The following is a 19,387-nucleotide window of genomic DNA, read 5'->3' on the forward strand; positions in this document are numbered from 1 at the left end:
CTGAGACAACCATTTATAACAATAACAGCTTTCAATTATTGAATGCTTGCCATGTGCTTATCAAATAGTCTTATATATGTTAATTCCCTTAATCTTCACCACAGCCCTGGGAAATAGGTGCTATTATGATCCCTATTTTATAGATGAGAAAACTGAGGCTTAAAGAAGTTTAAGCAGTTTGTACAGTATCACCCAGCTACTAAGTGGCAGAGCCTGGATTTGAAACCAGAGAATCTGGATCCAGGCTATGTGCTCATGGTTCCTGCTCTGTTCTGAGTTCTCATTAGAATGGAGCATGGAAGAATTATCATTTTGACTATCACCCTGGTATAACACATCCACTGAGCAGCTGCCAGCTTGTTTGAGGAGGAGGTTCGAGTTTAGTGTTTGGGGCTTGATGGTCAAATGCATCCACCTGGCATTTCTCAGTCTTCGTGTTCTACCATTAGCCGTATAAGATTCAACCTGAGTTTGCTTCTCAGGTCCCCATCTCTTGCACTTTCTGGGCCTGTCTGTCCTCCGGGGATCTGAGTGGTGCATTTCTAGTTGTGCTCTGGTTTGCTTCATGTTTGGTTGTTTCTCTTCACTGAACCAGGCCTGAGGTGTTGATGTCAGAGCCTAGCAAGGAGAGCCAGCATTGTGAAGGCTCACTGTTTGTTTTGGCACTTGGAGCTGTGACTATGGGCCGGAAAGAGGGTTGCTGTGATGCTATTTCAAAGCTGTAGACCGGGGCTTCCAGGCACAAGGATCTCATTTTCAGTTAGCTTGTGGTCAGGCTGCCGTACAGATTTAGTTTTTTGGTTTGTTTGTTTTTGCCTTAGGGATAGGAAGGCACATGAAATCACTGCCTATGCCTGAAGGACTAGAAGAGCTTCCTTTTTTTTTTTTGAGATAGAGTCTCACTCTGTCACCCAGGCAGGAGTGCAGTGGCACGATCTCAGCTCACTGCAACCTCCGCCTCCTGGGTTCAAGCGATTCTTCTGCCTCAGCCTCCCAAGTACCTGGTATTATAGGCACGTGCCACCACGCCCGGCTAATTTTTTTTAATTTTTAGTAGAGACGGGGTTTCACCATGTTAGCCAGGCTGGTCTCCATCTGCTGACCTTGTGATCTGCCCACCTTGGCCTCCCAAAGTGCTGGGATTACAAGCGTGAGCCACCGCGCCTGGCCAAGAGATTTCTTTAGAACTGCTGAGTCAGTCATGTTGGGAGTAATCACCTCACTGTCATCTATAAAATGAAATTAGTCATGTTACCCAGCCATTCCTATACTTCTCAGGGTGCTGTGCTGAGTAAAATACAGTGAAATCTTTAAGGAAAACATACGTGTGCATATTTATAAAACCTTTCTAAAAATTGTATATGTCAAAGGTGGGCCACTGCTAAGTGAGGAACCTGTTCCCTGGCCTTAATTCCTCCCTGTGCTGAGGGGAACCACCTAGTCACTTGGAACTCTTGGGTATCAGTGGATTCACCAGAGTAAGGTTCTGTTAAGTTAGTGTCACCTCAGAATCAATGTACCTCTCTAGTAGCTAATGGACAGAGTGACTTTGTCATTTTTATAGAGAATAGAGTGAAACATCAGGTGAGGTGTTTGGGCTTCAATTAACAGAGTATCTGAATGTATTAGCTACAGTGAAAGGTTCAGCTGCTATAACAACAATAAGGCAACAATAATGTGGCTTAAAAATGAATTTTTTTTTTCATGTAACAGTCCATGGTGGCTATTTCATATCAGTGAGGGGAGAAGGGGCTCATGATAACCAGGCCATCTGCAGCATAGCTCCTGTCTTTTGGTCATCATGTCCCAGTTCGTAGGAAATGAGTATGTGCCAGGCAGCTTACATTCCATTGGCAAGAATTAATTCACATGGCTACTTCACAGTGCAGAGGAAGATGGGGAGAGTCATGTAGCCAGGCAGCCATGTGCCTAGCTATTCTTCTGACACAGTGGAAGAAGAGAAGAATAGATATTCATAGTCAGCTGGCTGTGTTTGCTGGAGTCAGTGCCTCTGACCACCAAGAATCAGTGAACGCCCCAATTTCTACACGTAGAACACACTTGCTTCATCCCAAGGGAGACAAACCAAAGCCCCATCCAGTAAATGCACTGCCTGGAAATCCATGGTCACTGGGTAACATATGAATTATTTCCATTACGTTCCAACATGGTTCCTGATGGTCTTGCAACCTGTGAACTAAAAGGCAAGTTATCTCCCCACTTCTGCACTCATACTCACACTCAATATGCCACGGTAGAACAGGGAGCAGAAAAAACACAATTAAAACTCCCGTTGGAAAAAGAGGAGGAGGAAATGCACACAGCAGCCCCTGGTCCATAGCAAGGCTGGGATCCTGCAGCAGGCAATGGGAACGCCCCCTGCCCCGGCAGAAGAGGAGCTTGCCTGACTAGACTCTGGTTCTGCTCTTCAGGAGAGCCCTTGCTCATGCTCTTGGTGTCCCTTGGCATTGCCCTTGGGGAAGGGACTTCTCTGTGTTCAGTTTCCTCCTTCGCCAAATCTAAAGTGGGTGCTGGGGTTATCCCCCACTTGGTGGCTGTTCAGCTTTTGCAGCCCACTGTCTGCTGGTGCAAATTTGGAAGTTTGAGAGTGCAACAGTCATATTACTGGCTTGGCTATGGTCCCTTTGCTAATGCAGTTCAGGTACTCAGAACTTCCGGCCAGTTCACATGCCAGCCTTCTCTCTCAACCTTCTTTCCAAGACTTGGGCTATATGCCTGCTTTATTTCATTGCTTCCTTGCCCTCCATGTTTTCCTCTCTCAATGTAGTGGCAGCTATATGGAGCCCTCTGAGACAGCAGAGTTGAGAGGGAAGGCAAAACTCTTATTTTCATCTCCAGTCTCTTGCTGTTTGAGGTATAGAAGTCACTGGCTTTTCCAACCCTTCAAGACATCAAATTTCTAAACTCTTCCTCTACTTTTGTATCTCTCTTTGCAAATCAGTCTGGGTAGAGGCTCAATAGAAATGTGGTCTGCTTTCCAAGTTAGGTCAGGTGACAGGTTTTTTTTTTTTAAGGTCAACAGACTTTGTTGGCACATACCAGATTTTAGTCACACATTTTCCTTATGACTGTCTTTTTTTTTAATTGTAAAATATCATGACATTAAATTTATGATTTTTTAAGTGTGCAGTTCAGTGGCAAAACTGAAACTCCGTACCCATTAAACAATAACTTCTCATTCCCACTTTTCCCCATCCCTTGACAGCCAACATTCCACTTTTGCTTCTGTGAATTTCACTACTTTTGTGTCTGGCTTATTTCACTTAGCACAATGACTTCAAAGTTAATACATAATTTAGCATGTATCGGAATTTCCTTCCTTTGTAAGTCTGAATAATATTCCATTGTATGTCTAGACCACATTTTATTCACCCCTTCATCAGTTGATGAACACTTGTTTCCACCTTTTAGCTATTGTGAATAATGCTGCTATGAACATGGGTATGCAAGTATCTGTTCAAGTCCCTGCTTCCAATTTGTATGGTTATATACACAGAAGTAAAATTTATGGATCATACGGTCATTCTATTTTTAATTTTTTGAGGAACTGCCATACCATTTTCCAGCAGCTGTAACATTTTGCATTCCCAGCAACAATGCACAAGGGTTCTAATTTCTCCACATCCTTGCCAACACTTGTTACTTTTTTTTTCCTTTTTTTTTTTTTTAATTATACTTTAAGTTCTGGGATACATGTGCAGAACATGCAGGTTTGTTACATAGGTATACACGTGTCATGGTGGTTTGCTGCACCCATCAACCGGTCATCTACATTAGGTATTTCTCCTAATGCTATTTCCCACCAGCCCCCCACCCCCTGAAAGGCCCCAGTGTGTGATGTTCCCCTCGAGATGTCCATGTATTCTCATTGTTCAACTCCCACTTATGAGTGAGAACATGTGGTGTTTGGTTTTCTGTTCCTGTGTTAGTTTGCTGAGAATGATGGTTTCCAGCTCCATCCATGTCCCTGCAAAGGACATGAACTCATCCTTTTTTATAGCTGCATAGTATTCCATGGTGTATATGTGCCACATTTTCTTTTTTTTTTTTCTTTTTTCTTTTTTTTGAGACAGAGTTTCACTCTTGTTGCCCAGGCTGGAGTACAATGGCACGATCTCGGCTCACCGCAACCTCTGCCTCCCGGGTTGCTCTTCTCGAGGAGTATTTTAGTGGTGTTCTCTGTATTTCCTGAATTTGAATGTTGGCCTGTCTTGCTAGGTTGGGGAAGTTCTCCTGGATAATATCCTGCAGAGTGTTTTCCAACTTGGCTCCATTCTCCCCGTCACTTTCAGGTACACCAATCAAGGTTTGATCTTTTCACATAGTCCCATATTTCCTGGAGGCTTTGTTTGTTCCTTTTCATTCCTTTTTCTCTAATCTTGTCTTCATGCTTTATTTCATTAAGTTGATCTTCAATCTCTGATATCCTTTCTGCCACATGATTGATTTGGCTATTGATACTTGTGGATGTTTCACGAAGTTCTCCTGCTGTGTTTTTCAGCTCCATCAGATCATTTATGTTCTTCTCTAAACTGGTTATTCTAGTTAGCAATTCCTCTAACATTTTTTCAAGGTTCTTAACGTCCTTGCATTGGGTTAGAACATGCTCCTTTAGCTCGGAGGAGTTTATTTTTACCCACCTTCTGAAGCCTACTTATGTCAATTCATCAAACTTATTCTCCGTCCACTTTTGTTCCCTCGCTGGCAAGGAGTTGTGATCCCTTGGAGGAAAAGAGGCGTTCTGATTTTTGGAATTTTCAGCCTCTTTGCACTGGTTTTTCCTCATCTTCGTGGATTTATCTACCTTTGGCCTTTAATGTTGGTGACCTTCAGGTAGGGTTTTTGGGTGGATGTCCTTTTTGTTGATGTTGGTGCTATTCCTTTTTGTTTGTTAGTTTTCCTTCTAACAGTCAGGCCCCTCTGCTGCAGGTCTGCTGGAGTTCGCTGGAGGTTCACTCCAGACCCTGTTTGCATGGGTATCACCAGTGGAGGCTGCAGACTAGCAAAGATTGCTGTTTGTTCCTTCCTCTGGAAGCTTTGTCCCAGAGGGGCACCTGCCAGATGCCAGCCAGAGCTCTCCTGTATGAGGTGTCTGTCGACCCCTGCTGGGAAGTGTCTCCCCATCAGGAAGCATGGGGGTCAGGGACCCACTTGAGGAGGCAGTCTGTCCCTTAGCAGAGCTCGAGCACTGTGCTAGGAGATCTGCCGCTCTCTTCAAAGCCGGCAAGCAGGAACATTTAAGTCTGCTGAAGCTGCACCCACAGCTGCCCCTTCTCCAAGTTGCCCTTCCCAGGGAGATGGGAGTTTTATCCATAAGCCCCTGACTGGGGCTGCTGCCTTTCTTTCAGAGATGCCCTGCCCAGAGACCACTTTTTGTTTTTGATAATAGCTATCCTAATGGGTGAGGTGGTACTTCATCTTTTTTGAAATGGCTTTTTAAACTTCTAAAAATTTTGGTGAAATATATATAACAAAAACTGCCATTGTGACCATTGCTAAGTGTATAATTCAGTGGCATTAATTATATTCACAGTGTTGTATGACCATCACCACTCTGTCTCTAAAACTTTTTCATCACCCCATTGATGAAAATTTTAAGTGAATTTTAGACATTGTGACAATTGGCTGCTAAATAGTATACTCCTCTAGAAAATGGAATTTTCCTGTATTAATACAATCCTGTTATCATATGAGCCTTCACTTATTTTCCATTGGAGAGAACTTACTCACAGGCCCACACTTATTGCAAAGGAGGCTGCGAAGTATAAGGTAGGTGAGCAGCCGCCTACCAAATTATAATGGAAGGAGAGAGAGTGAATGTTGGTGCTCTACCACCCTACAGTAATAAAGCAATAATGACTTTTAATTTATTCACATTACAAGTTTGGAGGTAGGTGATATTGAGCATTTGGTAGTGTCTTAATGATGTTATCAAGGACTCAGTTCTTCCCACCGTCTAATCTGCCATTCTCAGTATGTTGACTTTGGGTCCTCATGTTTTTTTGTCTCGTGGTTACATTATGGCTGCCATAGCACTAGGTGACATATTTTCACTATAGCATACCAAGTGGGAGAGAAGTAGGGTGAGCATAAGAGAAACAATCCACTATCAAGGATGCAAACTCTTGCCATTTGCTGCTCAGTAGACTTCCCCTTGCATCTCATGGGCCAGGTTCAAAGGAGTCTGGAAAGGTACTTGTTAAAGGAAAATGAGATCACTATGATTGGCTTAACAACTCATGACCTATAGCTTGGGCTGAGCACATTGCTGTCCCTAATAATATTAGACTTCTATTAGCTAAGAAAAAGAGGAGAAATGACTGTTGGGTTGGTAGTTACATCTGCCACATGTGGGCAATATTTTTATTATTATTAAAGATATAAATGGACTCTGAAGAGGATCTTGGCATAGAAACTCTAAGACAGTATTATTGAATTAAAGTGCTGGTAGAAGGGAATTCCTTCCGGGATTATTCTGTCAATAGTGTAGGGACAGGCCAGGCGCAGTGGCTGAGGCCTGTAATCCTAACACTTTGAGAGTCCGAGGCAGGTGGATCACTTGAGCCCAGAAATTCAAGACCAGCCTGGGCGATATGATGAGACCCTATCTCTACAAAAATTAGCTGGGCATAGTGGCACACGCCTGTAGTCCCAGCTACTTAGGAAGCTGAAGTGGGAGGATCACCTGAACCTGGGGAGATTGAGGCTGCAGTGAGCCATGATCATGCCACTGCACTCCAGCCTGAGTGGCAGAGTGAAACCCTATCTAAAAAAAAAAAAAAAAAAAAATAGTGTTGGGACAATGTGCTCCATTGATTTCTGAGAAAAAGAATCCTTAGGTCACTGGCATGGAAGGATCCCTATAGTCCTATAGTCATCTGTCAGTTGAATGAAGGTGATTGCTTTTAGAAATCAAGACAGCATTGGAGAAAAGCTAGTTGCCATTGGTTCTTCTTAGGAATCATCATATTCTTTTGGGAATGGTAATGTTAAACAGAAATCCTTTACCACATGTTGTTTCTTGCCAGCACTTATGAAAAATGTTGTGGGAACAGGGGGATTGACCTCATTAATTGAATAATATTTTTTATATCCGCAGATGGAGGGAAGTCATATACTCTTAAAGTGACACCAGGTCACCTGACTATTATGCCTTCCCAAACTTAGGATTCAGTGAAAACAAAATTTTCATTGTTAGCAGAACAAGTGTGACATTTGTTGGTTGTGTTGCATATCTCCCCAGGCTGATTTATATCTGAGAGCCTGCAAACATTTTAGGGGAAAAACAAAATAAACAGTCCTCATCATTACCCCTTATAATTACAAATGAATGATAAGATAATAAGAGCCCTTCACACTTGCCCATGACACAAAATAAAAATAAGATTTACAGGTGGTTAAAAAACAAACCAAGGATGCTCTTGGTTCATGGACACTGTGACAGTCGTGGTCATGAGTGGGCGACTCGTTCATCATTTCTGCTTAATTCTAGTTGGCCCTGAGAGCAGAATGAAAAATTACTGTAGCAGGGAGCTCATTTCCTGATAAATTACAAGACAAAAAAAGATAACCAAAGACCCCGAACAGCACTTTCAGCATAATACAGTTAACATTTATTGAAATGTTGGCTGTATGCCAGCCACTGTTCTGAGTGCTTTAAACATATTTTCAATCCTCAGTAAAACCCTATAAGGTAGATACCATTATTATTTCCACTTTGCTGTTGAAGAAACAGAGTCACAGAGAAGACTTAACCAAGGACACACAGCTAATAAGAGGCAGAGCTGGATTCCAAGCCCTGGTAGCCTGGCTCCAGAATCTGTGAACTATAGCTACCTCTCTCCATTGCCCCAGGGAGGACAAAGTCCTTCTATTTATAATAAGCAAGTCCTTTCCAGCCCTTGGAAATATTAACTACAATGACATTTCACAGTCATTGTTTTAAGTGGTTCTCACTAATCAAGTTTTTTTTTGTTTTTTGTTTTTGAGATAGAGTCTTGCTCTGTCGCCTAGACTGAAGTGCAGTGGTGCGATCTCGGCTCACTGCAACCTCTGCCTCCTGGGTTCAAGCGATTCTCCTGCCTCAGACTCCCAAGTAGCTGGGACTACAGATGCGTGCCACCACGCCTGGCTAATTTTTTGTATTTTTAGTAGAGATGGGCTTTCACCGTGTTAGCCAGGATGGTCTCGATCTCCTGACCTCACGATCTGCCTGCCTTGGCCTCCCAAAGTGTTGGGATTACAAGCGTGAGCCACTGCGCCCGGCCCTAATAAAGTTTTTAAAGCGGTAAATGAAGATTGGGCTTTATTTTTCCATTTGTAGCTTCCATTTCCATTTGCAGCTTGATAAAATAGAAAGTTTGTCCTCAAGGGTTAGCATGGGTAATGCTGTGCTATGTTCTTTCACTCTGTAGCTTCAGTAGCTAACACTGTACAGACTATCTGTTTTGAATTTGATGACAGAAGTATGAATAATCATGTGACTTTGACTTTATTTATTTATTTGTTTGTTTATTTTTTGAGAAAGAGTCTTGCTCTGTCACCCAGGCTAGAGTGAAGTGGAGCGATCTCGGCTCACTGCAACCTCCGACTCCTGGGCTCAAGCAATTCTCCTGCCTTGGCCTCCCGCATAGCTGGGACTACAGGTGCGTGCCACCACACCCCGCTAATTTTTGTATTTTTACTAGAGATGGGTTTCACCATGTTGGCCAGCTTGGTCTCGAACTCCTGACCTCAGATGATCCGCCCACCTCAGCCTCCCAAAGTGCTGGGATTTCAGGCTTGAGCCACCCCACCCGGCAGTGAATTTTGACTTTATAAAGACCCCCTTTTCAAACCAACTAAAGGAGTTAGAGTCTTAAATAATAAATTAATATGGGCTTATAGTAACACTCTGTTCACTTCCACAAAATCGTACATTTTCAAGTGGCCAGGTGTTCTCTTGGATATTTGCAGCTTGAAGACGTCCAGAGCAACAAAAATGTCAACAGTGGGAGCCTCTGCAGACCTCATGCTACATATCATTTTCTCTGAGAGGAACAAAGAGAACTGCAGGGATGCCAGGTCACAAAGCGAGCGGTAGAAGGTGGGGATTTTCATCATCTGACTCAAAGTGTTGAAGAGCCCCACTGTGCAGTCTCACTCACACCACAGATTGAGTAAAAGAGAGTGAAGATAACTCAGACTTAGGGAATGACATTTATTGGAAGAAAAGAACATGCGACAGAAATATACAGAGAGTTTGCAGTATTGGCTCTCTAGGAAGAGCTGACCATCTGGATAACAGCTTTGCAAATCATTTGGATAAATGATACCATTTGGAGGAGAGTCTTCCAAAGCAAATCTAAATGCCAGAACCCTTTCAAGAAGATTTATGCAGTTCTGGCTTTTTTCCTCCATTTGTTAGAAGCTCATGAGGTGACGTTGTCCCAGATATAATTAACCATTTAGGACGTGGGAAGAATTATCTTTCATTTTTTTACTGTGAAGTATTATTGGAAGATAATATCAATAGAGTAAATATTACGTAGAATAAAAAAGAAGTACTGGCCAGGCGCAGTGGTTTACACCTATAATCCCAGCACTTTGGGAGGCCAAGGCAGGCTGATCACCCGAGGTCAGGAATTCGATACTAGCCTGGCCAACATGGTGAAACCCCATGTCTACTAAAAATATAAAAATTAGCCGGGTGTGGTGGCAGGTGCCTGTAATCCCAGCTACTCAGGAGGCTGAGGTGGGAGAACCACTTGAACCCAGGAGGCGGAGGCTGCAGTGAGCCGAGATTGCACCCCTGCATTCCAGCCTGGGCGACAGACTGAGACCCCATCTCAAAAAAAAAAAAAAAAGCACAATAAAGAATGTAAAGATACAACAAGCCAGGTGTGGCGGTGCATGCCTATAGTCCCAGCTACTAGGGAGGTTGAAGTGGAAGGATCTCTTGAGCCCAAGAGTTTGAGTTCAGCCTGGACAACATAGTGAGATGCCATCTCTTTAAAAAAAATGCAAATACAAAACTATTTTAGGAGTATGGAATATTCCATTCTTCTCCCCCTCTTTCCTTAAAGAGGGAAATGTACTCTTCCAGCTGGGAGGAAACTTGTGATTTAGCTCAGGGAAGGAGTGGAACTTATTCTTGCCAGGAAATATAAGTAGAGTTTGGGTGACACTTTCTAATGTGATTAGAAGCAATGGGCCAGTTTATTTTCATGGTGTCTGGAAGGATGCAAGAAAAAGATCCATCTCCTACTTTTAACTTTAATTCTCAGGCAGCAGTAAGGCAAAGTTAAAAAAGTTAATTTGCCCATGGGCAGTGGCTCACGTGGGTGGATAATTTGAGCTCAGGAGTTCTAGACTAGCTTGGGCAACATAGTGAAACCTTGTCTCTACAAAAAATACAAAAAATTAGCCAGGTGTGGTGGCATGCAGCTGTAGTCCTAGCTACTTGGGGGCTGAGGTGGGAGGATCGCTTGAGCCCAGGAGGTTGAAGCAGCAGTGAGCCGTGATCGCGTCACTGCACCCCATCCAGCCTGGGTGACAAAGCGAGATCGTGTCTCAAAAAAAAAAGAGAGAGAGTTAATTTAATATATTGTTTATCCTTTGCAAAAAGGTACTTTCAGTCAAGTATCTGAACTTGTCAAGCCAAGGCAGCTCAGAGAGTCCTGTGAAACTAAACCAAATTAAACATTCATCTCCAGGAACCTCCTGGAATCCTTCCCCAGTACCTGGAGCAGAGAGCACATCAAAGTCGTTTCTCTATTGCAAATTCTTTGGTCACAATATAAGCTGACAAGCGTAGGTAAATGAGAATCAGTGGCTAAATGGGACATCCCAGGACCTTGGGCCAGGAAATTAGTATATAAAGCTATTGTAGCTTGATGCCATAGTCTTAGAATTATCTTGTTAACCCTCTTCACTCTACCTCCCTGCTTGAAAATTTCAATTTCCCGTATAGACATTACTAAAAGGGGAGCCAGCATGAGTATTTGTCCATTTGACAATTGTGCCTCTCATTGTACATTAACAAGTCGTCATTCTGATTTATTCATCAATCTGTTGTAACAATAGTTAACGTTTTCTCTGGGGCCAATAATTCTGAGTACTTTGGATCATTCTGTTTTTGCAAAGGTATAAAATACCAGACTTGGCTTAACCTCCAAGGTACTGCCACTCTGTCCTTGACATCCTTCTCCCTTTCTTTGCATTCTGTAGTGTTCATTTAGTTGAATCTCACAATCTGGGAGCTGAAAGACATTTCAGCTCCTAGATTCTGTAACACCATAAGAAAATGGTGTTACAGATTTAAGTAACGACCCAGACCCAATTAGTCAGTTATTGGGAAAGCCAATGTTGGGAACCAGATCTCCTAAGCATCTCAACTGTATTCATCCTATTCGAGGAACCTATTTCATTGGCAGACCTAGAATAATTGGTTTACATACTCAGTCATCACTCCTATTTTCTGTGCTCCCTCTACATTTGGCTACTTATGGAATTATTTTTATTGGCATAATGGATAGCTTTATTATGAGCCCACAATTTTTTGGACATAAATAAATGAATAGAGACTGACTAGCAATACTGTGTATGCTTAAAATGTTCACTGTTCTTCCATATTATATAAACTAGAAAGCCATGGACTACTAGTTCATACAATAGTTTTTATATATTGCATAGAATATTACGTATAAATAGTCGTATTCATTAGACCTCGCCTCAGTATTGCTACCACCTGGTATAGTACCTGGCACAGGTAGGGTGTCCATAATTTTGAGTTAGATTGTATTGGATTAGATTAGTTGCAAATTAAATTATTGAAAGTGGCTCTAATGTCTTTCAACTCTATTCTGTAATTTAGATCTGTAAACTAGATTCTGTAATTTATTTAACACCACTGCCCAGATACGTGTTTAGACTAAGGCACAACTGTTGAAAGACTTTATTAGGCCCAGTGTCTATCTCCTAGTCTGAAAGATCTGTGTAATCAGGTAGACCAGTTCTGGGAACTAAGACCTCCTGAGATGTTGCAGAAGGGATTGGTTCACCAGCCTGAAGTGAGCATCATGTTTCCTCTCTTGTCTCGACACTTGGAAGGTCCAGAGAGTCCCAGCATATGAAAGCAGATGTCTTGGAGGTATTCACAAACGGGGTAGTGCTGGTTCAAACCAGTAAACAAACTTAATTGTAAAAACTTGTAAAAAAAAACAACAACAAAAAAAAACTTGTTTTAATTGTAAAACTCAAAATAAAGAGCATTGATATCTCCCTAGAGGTGCCATTTAATCACATTGTTCTTCTGATTATCAGGTCCCCAGTGGGGGTTACTAGGGCACTTAATTTCCTTAGAACAGGTGTTTTTGCCATAAGGATTATGTTGGCATCCAATGTCTCAGATAGATTTTGTCTGGCAGTTAAGACATAAAGTGATAGTTATTTCTTTATGTTTAATACTGATAATTTTTCATAGATACTTCTGGAGCTTCTAGTTTTCACTTCATTTGTGTGCGGGGGGATTTTTTATTTATATATTTTTGTAACCTCCAAAATGCCAGACATATGTATTTTTTTCAGTGTATTTATTAGCACTAATTTAAAGTTATACACAATGCATTGTTTTACAGAGCATTCATCTTTAGTCTCCTGAGATTGCTGCTCAATAACATGTCATGAGAAAAGTTCAGATTTGCAAAGCATTTGTCATTTCCTCCTGATAATTGCTAATTTATTTAGTAACCATTTGTTTTTAACACCTTTGTCTGCCAACCTATAGATTTATGTACAGATCAGCTCCATACATACATAAATGTTAATATTAGTACTAAAAGTAGGTTGAAGTATACCTTTGGTACTTAGCTCTTCTAGCGAAAGTCCTAACCTAACCCAAACTCTTTTGTCTTTTCTTAAATGTATCAATACTTATACAAGGATAAATGTTTCTGTGAAAAATTTTCTGGCCAGGCACTGTGGCTCATGCCTGTAATCTCAACACTTTGGAAGGTCAAGGTAGGAGGATAACTTTGGGCCAGGAGTTCAAGACCAGCTTGGGCAACATAGCTAGACCCCATCTCTACAAAAAAAATTTAAAAATAAATTTTCTATTAATTCTTAACTAAAACTCTGGAACATTTAAGCTAGATAACAATCATCCATGTTAACTGTTTCAGGGATTTCCCACATGAGTAGGTGAGAATAATGATACCAATTGGAATAATGGTTTCATAAAATACACTTTTTTTTTTCAGTTAGACTAAACTTTCTTTTTTTTTTGTTTTGAGACAGAGTCTCACTCTGACGCTCAGGCTGGAGTACAGTGGCGCCATCTCAGCTCACTGCAAGCTCCGCCTCCTGGGTTCACTCCATTCTCCTGCCTCAGCCTCCCAAGTAGCTGGGACTACAGTTGCCCGCCACCACACCCAGCTATTTTTTTGTATTTTTAGTAGAGATGGCGTTTCACTGTATTAGCCAAGATGGTCTCGACCTCCTGACCTTGCGATCTGCCCGCCTCAGCCTCCCAAAGTGCTGGGATTACAGGCATAAGCCACCGTGCCCGGCCCAGTTAGACTAAACTTTCTATCTTGAAAGAGTGAAGTAAATGTTTTCCTTAATTATTAATACGTGTTTATTTTATTTCAGTGGTACAGGCATGGATGGGAAGAAATGCAGTGTATGGATGTTCCTACCTCTTGTATTTACTTTGTTTACTTCAGCTGGATTGTGGATAGTGTGAGTATTTGCTCATTTAATTATTTAAGGATTCAGGTGCAATGTAGATAAAAATGTAAACCTTAATAGCATATGGCAGCCGGGCACGGTGGCTCATGCCTGTAATCTCAGCACTTTGGGAGGCCAAGGCAGGCAGATCACTTGAGGTCAGGAGTTTGAGACCAGCTTGGCCAACATGGGGAAACCCTGTCTCTACTAAAAATACAGAAGTTAGCCGGGCGTGGTGGCACACGCCTGTAATCCCAGCTACTCTGGGGGCTGAGGCACAAGAATTGCTTGAACCCTGGAGGCAGAGGTTGCATTGAGCTGAGATCACGCCACTGCACTCCAGACTGGGCAACAGAGCAAGACTGTCCCCACCCCGAAAAAAATAGTAGATGGCATATCTTTATGACTGTATTTATAAATACTTTAAAATAATATATTTTACTAATTCAACTTTGCTAAAGTCCTCATTTCTTTTCCCATTTTCTATTAACCAAAGTAAGTAACAAGAGTGAGTAATAGTTATGCAAAGCAGGTGGTGAAGAATACTAGTTTATTTTGTGTTCATGTGTTCTTGTTGTAATGAACATTTTGTAAACTGGTTATATGAATTAATTATTTGCAAGATTTTCGAATTTGACACTAACATGCCATGGATTCCATCTGCAGTCCAGTTCATAGTCCAGTTATTCATGCCTGGGTCTGATATGTTTTTGTTTTTTGTTTTTTGTTTTTTGTGTTTTTTTGAGACGGACTCTCGCTCTGTCCCCCAGGCTGGAGTGCAGTGGCACGATCTTGGCTCACTGCAAGCTCCGCCTCCTGGGTTCACGCCATTCTCCTGCCTCAGCCTCCCGAGTAGCTGGGACCACAGGCGCCCACCACCACGCCCGGCTAATTTTTTGTATTTTTAGTAGAGACGGGGTTTCACCGTGTTAGCCAGAATGGTCTCGATCTCCTGACCTTGTGATCCGCCCACCTCAGCCTCCCAAAGTGCTGGCATTATAGGTGTGAGCCACCGCGCCTGGCCTGATATGTTTATAAAATGAATATCATTACATTGGAAGTCCTGCTTACTACAAAATGTTCCCACACTTGCTTATTTTAGGTAATAGTCACTTTAAGAAAATCATTTTAGTTCCTCAAAGTTTGTTAGGAAAGGTAGGACACATATTCCTGAGAAGTTAGAAACTGAACCCTAATTTTAGTTTGCTCAAAGTTATAAGGTCTATTTCCTTGTTTTCCAGTTTCCAGTTTACAAGCATGGCCATTACTTTGGGGATGTTTTGAAAATTAAGGAAATATTACTAATAATGACATTTGAGCTTCAAAGAACTAGATGATCTTTGGGTAAAGAATTGTAAAAGAGCATTTCTCAGTTAGAAAAAATGAATATGAATTAGTGCAGTTAGTTTAATAAAACTGGGAAACAAATGATTCCTTTTTTCAATTTCTTTGTTCTATAAACTTATTCTTTTTTGATAGATACTTCATAGCTGTGGAAGATGACAAAATTTTACCATTAAATTCAGCTGAAAGGTAAAGTTTATCTGTGGGTCATTCATTGTTCATCAAGAGATTTAGCAAAAACTTTCCCACTGGGAAGGTTAAACTGCACAAATGACAGTGCTTTAACCTGAGCTTCTGTGTTTTTTTTTGTTATCCAGGAAACCTGGTGTGAAGCATGCACCGTATATAAGGTAACCCAGCAATTCTCTTCTGCCCTGTGGGACCATAGGAAAAGTTAGGAGGATTATAGATTTTGATATAGTAACTATAAAACATTTCATCTTTTTCAAGCATTGCAGGTGATGATCCTCCTGCAAGCTGTGTGTTTAGTCAAGTTATGAACATGGCAGCCTTCCTAGGTAAGAAGAGGGTAAAGAATGCTTTATGTGCTTTGGTACATTTTTTATTTTAAATTCTCCCAAACCTTTATCAAAACAATGGGGGGCTTATTTGATCATTTAGTTTCATACCACGTCAATACGCTGAGGCCAGCTCTTTGTCTTAAGTCTTTTTCTCTTGTACATCCATTTATGTTCACCCTGCTGTCCTTACATTTTCTCTTCCCTTTACCATCTTTATCATTTCAGATACTCTTGACTTGATCTATTTTGCTGTGTAAAATAATATATTTCATGATATAAAATCCTGCATGAGAATGTAATATTGTATAATACATTTGCTTTGAAAAGAATGCTTTATTTATTCCTTCACTAGCAAAGGTGAAAAAAATGCATGGGCTTTGTGATATTTGTTGATGTGTGTAGATACTGTCTTTAAACCTAAAGGTCAACATTAGCATTAGGATTACACTCTCTCCTGTGCCTATAGACACAGTAAGCTGGCAAATAGAGAAGTAAGCTTAAAAAGAAGAAGAAGAAACCTTTAGTACTCATATCTAGCCCCAGTTCCTCACTTTTTCTTTGGGGCCCAAGACCCTCCTGTAATATTCTATCGCTCTGTGAGTGCATCCATGACCCTGTGTAATCCTCCAGAGATGGTGGGAACCAGCCATGCACTCTATCCTTTTTCGAATCTACCTTGCATACAATCTCCTCAATGCCAGGCTTTCCCAGTGTCTCTCCAAGAGTCAACTAGCTGTCACTGTCAGCATGCTGTTAGGAAGGACCAGAGACAGCCCACCCTTCCCACAATGGTGTTCTGGAAGTGGTTCTTTTGATGGTGAGACTTTCACTCCAAGTAAGAAGTGGTATTATTACTGAGGGAATATTCAACCTTTGTGGGACACGTCCCCCAAAGAAGTAACCTGTTATTTTACCTCCACCCCCCAAAATTCCTACTCACTCTTAATGTATTCTTTTTAAATATTTGCTGTAAGAATGGGAAGACCTTTAGAAGTCAGTGGAAAATCAAGGGAGATAGGTGGTCCAACACGCAATACAGGCAGAAACTTAGCTGGTTCAGAAAGCCCAGAACATGAGAAACATGGAGAATGTTTCCCATCAGGCCAATCAGGCCTCTCTTGAACCTGAAGCTTCAAAAAGAAGTACACTGGGGAGCTTCTGTGCAGTTAGCAAGATTCTTCCCTGGAGCTAACCACCTTTCTGTCAAAGCCCTCCCCAGCCACCCCCAAAGCATATCCCATTTGCCAAAGCAGGAGGTGTCCGGAAGGCCTGGGCTGCTACTCTACCACTAAGGAGATAGTTAAATATACCCTGATGCTGGGGTTGCCGAGTCTTTAAAAAAGCTCTCCTCTTTATGCCCCTGGCAGTCAGGACTTTCACATCCCAGATATTCACAAGTATCAAGAAGGATGGCACCTGTAGTATCTGGTGCACCCGTGGGCACCAGGGCCAGTCCTGGGCAGTCAGGTTTGGTTGTCACTGCTTTCAGCCTCAGAGCTGCCAGGAGCTTTATACGTGCTCCTTTTTTCTACTCTTGACACCATTCTTCTGAAAAGACCTAATAAACTTATTCATCCCAAGACATAAATAGCTGCTAAGGAACATTTGCATTTAACAGAGCACAAATCCCCAAGAGTGAACCTTGAATGGCAGGGTCAGGGACCTTTCCTGGCCCCTCTGCCATTATAGCACGTAGGCCTGCAGGCTGCCATCTATTCGTATGATCATCCCACAGGGGGCAACAGCAATAATTAATAGCCATCATTTCTATTCCAGGAACAGTGCTAAGTGCTTTGCAAATACTACCTCATTTAAGCGTGATACTCAAGCCTGGAATATAAAAAAGCTGTCACCAGCTGTCTGTCCTCCACTGGGCTTTAAACAAACCAGTGAGCACATTGGAAGCCACATATTGTTTCCTTTGTATGCTTAAGACAAATTGATATTTCCCAGTAGTCTGTAAGTGTATAATTTTTAAAAACCCAGTTTGTATAGCTCACAAGTTTATCCAGTTGTAAGGCTTATGATTGACTAATTACAAAACCATTTCCAAAAACAAAGCAATGAAAGCAAGATCCCCTCTTCCAGATGACATTTGTCATCATCTTATTCTCCAGTCCTTCCTGCTCCACCAAGAGGCAATTAAGCTTTTGCTAGCTCTTGCTCTAAGGTATTACAACATCCAGTGTTTATTCTGTATTATCTTTCCTCATTTTTAGTGCCATCTGGTAGACATAAAATTGATTAAGATTAGTGTTCAATGGGAACAAACCAACAAGTATTTATTTATCAACTCTGAGAGTGAAAAAGAATCAGTTTACTAATGATTCCTCCTCTAAACTGTGGATACCTTCATCTCCCCAGGCCTGCCCTTGTTAGACTTCAGACTATTATTTTAGTCTACATAACTGACTTTAAGAAATAACCCACACCGCCTATCAGTCACTGCTTTTCGGCAGCCGTATAGATTATAATTTGCAATCTAAAAATGAGTCAGTGTAGCATGTATTAAAATTAGCAAAGATATTTTATCTTTTTTGACAGACTAATCAAAGATTGAATGCTCAATTATTTTCTTTAGAGAATTAGTTATGCTTTTTGTCTTGAAACTGCATTTCTTTCCACGGGGTGGGAGAGAAAAAGACCTAAGACAAATTTCTTCAAAGGAATATAATTTTCTGCCCTGAGGAGGTTGTGAGGATAAAGCTAATAGCTGAATGATTTCAGTCACCTAATAGCAGCCACTCTTCCTCCTTCAGGCAAAACATATTGACAGTTGTGTTCTACCGCAGTCATAAATAGGAATCATTGGTGCATAAAGAGTGAAACAAAACAAAGCAAAAATTTGGCAGGTACCAGTTTAGAACTGCAAGGAAGAGATGTTATTTGAGTTTTGAACTTTAAAAACCCAGTCAGACTCAGAACTTAAAATGTAATTAGAAAAATCAGCCATTATTCTATTTGTGCTCTTTTAAAAATAGACAGGAAAATTAAGTAGGGGACACCTGTATAGCAAAGGACTGTTCCAAATACCAAAAACCACAGAAGGATGAGTTTTTAAAATCTTTTCTGAAACTGTTAGTGAAATCTAAAAATTTTAGTGAAACAAAAAAATATATCTATTGATCGGAACATGAATGTGGTAAAAGTTAGTGTATATAAAGATGGCTTTGAAATGGCCTGTAAGTCTTTTTCAAGAAGGTATAATTAAATCACTACTTGGTTGAAAATGGACTTCATAACAGTCCAAATCTGCCTCCATTCATACCTAAGTGTTAGTAAAACTGTTATAGGGGCAGAATCTTTATTAGAGCCATCATTCTAAAAATTCAGCTAGAATCTATTTTAAAAGCAAAGTATGCTTCCCCTGATCTGATTAATAATGGAGTTAAGAGGTTAAAAAAGGGCAAAGTGTGGTGTTTAGAATGCAATTCTGGAAGCGAGGAGTGTTGGGTTAAATCTCTGTCTTCAGATAGGTTTCTGTTTCCTGCTGAATTTCATCATTTGTTCATGAAAAGATGACTTACCATTCATATTTCAAATAGGACAGCTAGCAACGCAGGGACCAGGAGATGTTGCATGTCCTGTGTTTACTGGACAGAAATAGAGAGCAGCCATCAACTCTGTTCTCCTGGGCATAAAGGAACAAACTGTTTGGGTGGGTCAACATGAAGAGCCATTTCAGGAACTGGATTTAGGGCTTAGATCAAGTCTCAGCACCATCCTATCCCACAAAATGACCAGCAGAGAGTTCTCAGAGTAATACTTTTCAGTGGTCATTTAAAAAAAAAAAA

The 19,387-nt window shown here is 41.2% G+C and overlaps 1 protein-coding gene across 3 annotated transcripts in view; it reads left to right on the top strand.

Annotated features, from left to right (window-relative positions):
* TMEM150C (transmembrane protein 150C) overlaps window positions 1–19,387 on the top strand; it is an 81,636-nt gene that overhangs the window by 46,551 nt on the left and 15,698 nt on the right. For 2 of the 3 annotated variants that reach the window (XM_055297188.2, XM_055297189.2), the window contains exons 2-5: window positions 13,651–13,740; window positions 15,208–15,261; window positions 15,390–15,422; window positions 15,523–15,590. In XM_055297188.2, the coding sequence (XP_055153163.1) occupies window positions 13,651–13,740; window positions 15,208–15,261; window positions 15,390–15,422; window positions 15,523–15,590 (245 nt within the window). Of the gene's footprint in view, window positions 1–8,538; window positions 8,667–13,650; window positions 13,741–15,207; window positions 15,262–15,389; window positions 15,423–15,522; window positions 15,591–19,387 lie in introns of those variants that run through there. The other variant, XM_063610331.1, reaches the window with a different exon arrangement.

The sequence above is a fragment of the Symphalangus syndactylus genome, chromosome 10 (genome assembly GCF_028878055.3).
Source record: "Symphalangus syndactylus isolate Jambi chromosome 10, NHGRI_mSymSyn1-v2.1_pri, whole genome shotgun sequence".
Lineage (NCBI taxonomy): Eukaryota > Metazoa > Chordata > Mammalia > Primates > Hylobatidae > Symphalangus > Symphalangus syndactylus.